This window comes from Lucilia cuprina, chromosome 4 (genome assembly GCF_022045245.1).
Source record: "Lucilia cuprina isolate Lc7/37 chromosome 4, ASM2204524v1, whole genome shotgun sequence".
Taxonomy (NCBI): Eukaryota; Metazoa; Arthropoda; class Insecta; order Diptera; family Calliphoridae; genus Lucilia; species Lucilia cuprina.
In genome coordinates, this window is record NC_060952.1 from 47791343 (window position 1) to 47796658 (window position 5316).

Consider the following 5316-nt stretch of genomic DNA (forward strand, 5'->3'; position numbering starts at 1 on the left):
TATAAAATACTTATAGTCGAAAAGTTTAAAAGTCAACTTTTAATTAAATGAAAAAAGTCGACTTTTCGTTTCAACTATACTATAAATCGATTTTCGAAAATCGAACAATCGACTTTTTGTCGAAAAGTCGACTTTTAATTAAATGAAAATGTCGAAAAGTCGACTTTTCATAAAATGCAATATGTTTCGATTCTACTATAACCCTACAACTTTTGCTGTTTTTGTAGAATTGACTTCACCTCATTTTTCCATCATGGTTGATATTTTTTTATTTTTTTTACAAATTTTATTGTCAATTTTTGAAATTTAATATATGGAAAATATTGAAGATAAGTTAAAAAGTTATCGTCTGCGTAAAAGACGGCAAGAACAAATTCAACGTTTTAAAGACAACATTAAAATATTTCTAATGCTGGGAGTGAGAGATAAACATGAAAATAGTCAACCGGACAAAACAACAGTGACTGTACACGTATGTAGATATTTGTAAACACAGTTTTACAGATATTTTTAATGTAAACTTTGTAATATCACCACAAAGGAACCAGAGACGGATGATTATGTACCAAAATCATTACACAATTTATCAGATTTTGAGGTGGAGAATGATAGCGATGATGTTTCTGTATTATCGAAAGAGGAAGGGATGAATACGAATACTCCAGTTGATACAGATGGTCGTATTTTCAAGTATACTCTTCGAATAGTGTACTTAGCGTTTTGGGTGACTCTGTATATAATAGCAATTGAGTTGCAATTTGGAATAGTTTTCCTAATGTTTTCAGCACTTGCTGGAATTTACTTTAATACTCGCACGGGACCAAAGAAGCGAAACGAAATCAGTGCCTACAGCGTTTTTAATAAGAATTGTGAAAGTATCGATGGAACACTAAAGGCTGAGCAGTTTGAACGGGAGATTGGTATTAGATAGAAAATATGCGTACCTACTTTCTTTCTTATATTTTACATAGAAATCTAGGGCTAAAAAATTAATTCAAACATTTTAACATTTATTTCTAATTATAGTACATATTTAAGTACATGTTGTAAATTTACTAGATTATTAAACCAAGCGATAAGTGATCTAAACACGTTTATACTTCTATAAAATTGTATGCTAGATTTTTATGTTTTTTCACTTTAATCCCATTTAACATCCGACAACATTTGAGAGACTGCTACGCAGATTGACGGAGGACAATTCTTTTTATTCATATATTCTTTAGACTTTATCAAAACATTAAATTATTCGATAAATCAGCTCAATATCTGAAGAGAATATCTTTGTATGTTTATCAGACAGTAATATAAATTTCAGTACTGTTGTAAGACAACTTGCGACAAATCTGCACATTATTTAAAGGAATTGTATTTTGAAATTCGTCAACTCTATTTTATATTCTCAATTAGTCTTGAAAATCAAATCAAAACCTGGAAATTAGCAGAAGCGCATACCTAATTTTATTTGATTATTTTAAATATGATGAACATTTTGTTTGTTTGATTCTTTGTCTTTGCTGAGCAGCATCTGTCAGCAGCATGCTTATGACAGCAAACTATTTACACTGGCGGTATGTATTGACATCGAAGGCGCCTACAATAACGTGCACACTGATACTCTTATCCAATACCAAGACCAGTTTTATGTTGACCGGGTGCTCCGTAACTGGATCAACCACATGCTAAGGAATAGATGGATAAGCTGCGAGATGTACGATATAACTCCCATTCGGAAGTAGTCGATAACAAAAGGGCGAAATTAATAGATTTAAAGGGAAGGGAGCTCTAGGCAGTTTCATTTCAAAAGCAAAACCATTCGGCGCAACAAAGGCTGAACTAAAAATATGGGTGAGAGAATCCCATAAGACCTCTTGGAATAATGAAACAGTGGGTAGAACTACGGAAATCCCTGCCGAGAGCAAGACGAAAAATCTCTATGATAGTACGTATTCTGAGTGTACTCACAAGATAACGTGCACATTTATGCCAAATTGGACGTGCGGATTCAGACATACACTGACTCAAACAATTGTCCGTACACCAGTCATTATAAAACATATTTTGTAATATTATCTAAAGTATTTCACCAATTCAAATAATTTTAATTTTTAGAATACGTTATAATGTTGTAATAAATTTCCCAGTTACAAAAACATTATATAATAATCTAATTGGTTTTAAGCGATTAATAAAATGCAACACTGCTAAAATTAAACTCAAAAAATTGCCCGTACAGGTAGAAAAAAGTAAATGATGCAGCTCTAAAATGTAACGGAACTTAGAAAAAAAGTTTTTTTCTTATTGCTAATTTTGTCAGCATTGATTTAAAATCTTACTGTTGATTTTTACATTTTTCACATTTAAAATGAGTGCAAATAATAAACGTGGAACAAAAATTCCTTTAGACATCAAGGATTTAATAATAAAAATGTACAATGAAGGAAAAAGTTATGGACAAATTTCGGAAATAGTATCAAGGCCACGATCTTCTGTCTAATATGTCGTAGAAAAGTTTAAAAAATCTGGTTTGTTACAAATTTCTCCAGGTAGAGGCCGCAAAAAATTATTGATTTACGATTAGGACGGAAAATTGAACGGATGGTGAAGCTCGATCCAAAAATGAGTGCAGTGGAAATAGCGAGAATTATTAAAGAAAGTGAAAACGTAGCTCTAAATGCACAAACAATCCGAAATTTTCTTCATCAATGCCAGTATAAGGCATGTGTACCACGTAAGAAGCCGTTTATTTCAAAAAAGAATGTGAAACTACGCTTGGAGTATGCCAAAAACTTCGTAAACAAAACGGAAGACTTCTGGAAAACGGTAATTTTTACGGATGAGAGCAAGTTTAACATTTTTGGGTCAGATGGCCGGAGATTTGTGTGGCGTAGAGAAAATACCGCCCTCGAATTAAAAAACCTCAAAGCAACAGTGAAACACGGTGGTGGTAGTGTCATGGTGTGGGGTGCTATGTCCGCAGGAGGTGTCGGAAATATAGTATTTGTTGAAACGACAATGGACAAAAATCATTACTTAAATATATTAAAAGAAAATTTAGAAGCCAGTGCAGAAAAATTGGGCATTAAAGATGATTTTCGATTCGTTCAAGATAACGACCCAAAACATAAATCGAAAATTGTATGTGAATGGTTACATAATAATGTAAAACAAGTGCTTCCACATCCTCCCCAGAGTCCAGATCTGAACCCTATAGAGCATTTATGGGGAATTTTGGAAAAAAAAATTAGGCAACATACAATTACTAACAAACAAATGCTAAAAAATACAATTCTTGAGGAGTGGCGCAATATTGACAGCGAAACGACAAATAAATTAGCACTGTCAATGAAAAATCGTTTGACAGATGTCATTAAAGCTAAAGGATACCATACAAGCTATTAAAACTATTAAATTTCTAATTTAAGCTATACTTAAGTTTCAATCACTATATTGTACGGAGAATTTTTTGAGCTTAGTTTCTGTAGTACTCTTTTGTTTTTTTTTTTATTTAATAAAATTTAAATTGTCTTTACCTCTATTGTGTTTTTATTTATTTTATATACCTAGTGTAGTTTTTAAAAATACTGAAGTTTTTATTGTACGATACATATTTTTTAAACTACAATAAATAATATTGTCAAAAGCTTAGTGTACGGGCAATTGTTTGAGTCAGTGTATGTAGAGCATGTGGAGAGGACAGTGAAACTCTGGAGCACTTTCTTTGCCACTGCCAGGCATTCGTCGAAGTTAGATCCAAATATCTTAGAAGTGATGCTATTCCGGAAATAACATTCCTGACTAACAATGATTGGAAGATTCTTAGGAATTACGTTCAGGATACTGAGTTTTTGAGCACTGAAAATAATTCATTCATTTTTTTATCATGATAAAGAGCGCACAACAGGTCCGATTGTGGCCTAGGTGTAGATGTAGTGTACATCCTCCTATCAACCTAACCTAACCTAGCTGCACCTGTAGCTGAGACTATCTTAGCTGAATCAAAATTAATTTTGATTTTGATTCAAAAACAATAATGGAAGCTATGCCATAATAAATTATATACATACCTATATACATATATGTATATGAAAATATTTTTCATCAGAATGTAATCAAAGATATAATTCGTAACCGAATTCCGTCAGAATTTGGCAAATTGTGCAGTGTCTGTACGAATTCGTTACAAAATCGGCAAAATTTCTTTAGCGGATAATTATGTACATTGTACAATGTTCATACATTTTTTCTAGCTTTCATCGAAAGTTTATATCGAGCCATTTTTGCACAAAAGACGTAACCGACAAAACCAAAATTTTACAGGAGAGCATTTTTTTAATTATCTTCGAAGTAGGATATATCATTACTTCAAAACTCCGTTAATAAATATGCATCTAAAATATGGGATTTTTTTGTTGTTTACGTCTTTTTTGCCGAGACAATTTTCTGTGATATAAATATTGTTGAGACGGTTACGTCTAAATTCTCTATTAAAAAAATATTTTTCTGTGTATATCTTTATATAATATGTATAAATCTGAAATTTAAGTGTGTAATAAATACTTTTTTTATAAGATTTTAAGATCATCTAGCGATGTCTGTAAGTTAGCCTTTTTGTTGAAAACCGGATAGATTCCGAACGTTATGAGCTAGAGTGATGAAATTCATAAATTTACAACCAAATATAAGAGTTGGTTAAATGGTAATAACATAAATGCAATGTAATTAGTAATTAGAATGAACTAAATTCATTAAAAATTATAGAAAATTATAAATTTCAGCACATAAATTGCAATGTCATAGTGATAATTACATGAATTTATTACAATTATACTCAGATATGGGGCATTTCATTCACAAACAAATTTAATACGTTAATTTCTTCAAATTTATCTTTAAATTTAATATATTTTAAAACAAAATTTAAACATAAACGACACCTTGCTGTTACAAAATTCATAAACAGAAAATAAATGTGTACTTACTAGAGTATTCAATTATTCGTGTTTTTGTCTTATTCGGTTTATTCGACAAATAATTATTTGAGGTTTTACGTTAGCCGGTTAATAATCGGATAATTTAAAATTATTCGGTTATTCGAACAAAAGGAAACTAGATGTTACTATTGCTTTTTACAATAATTTTCTTCATATTACACCCTGTAACAATTTTGAAGAAAAAGCTTTCAAATGTGGAAAAGTTAATAAGCATGTGAAAATAGATTACACTTATAGCAATTCTGCGTACTCCGACTTTTATGTCCTTATAAAAGGATTTCAAAGTTTAAAGGACTACAAACAAATATTTAAAATATTTATA

General features: G+C 30.9%; 1 protein-coding gene across 1 annotated transcript; it reads left to right on the forward strand.

Moving 5' to 3' along the window:
- Positions 1–221: 221 nt before the first annotated feature.
- Positions 222–3532, forward strand: LOC111681382 (SAYSvFN domain-containing protein 1). The gene is made up of 2 exons (XM_023443139.2): positions 222–472; positions 542–3532. Exons 1-2 carry the CDS (start codon positions 314–316, stop codon positions 929–931), a joined length of 549 nt encoding a protein of 182 aa, XP_023298907.2. The 5' UTR covers positions 222–313; the 3' UTR covers positions 932–3532.
- Positions 3533–5316: the final 1784 nt, after the last annotated feature.

Coding starts and splice junctions, on each gene's coding strand:
- LOC111681382 (XM_023443139.2), top strand. CDS start 314: ATGGAAAATATTGAAGATAAGTTAAAAAGTTATCGTCTGCGTAAAAGA. Junction 473..541: donor AAACAACAGTGACTGTACAC/GTATGTAGATAT, acceptor ATCACCACAAAG/GAACCAGAGACGGATGATTA.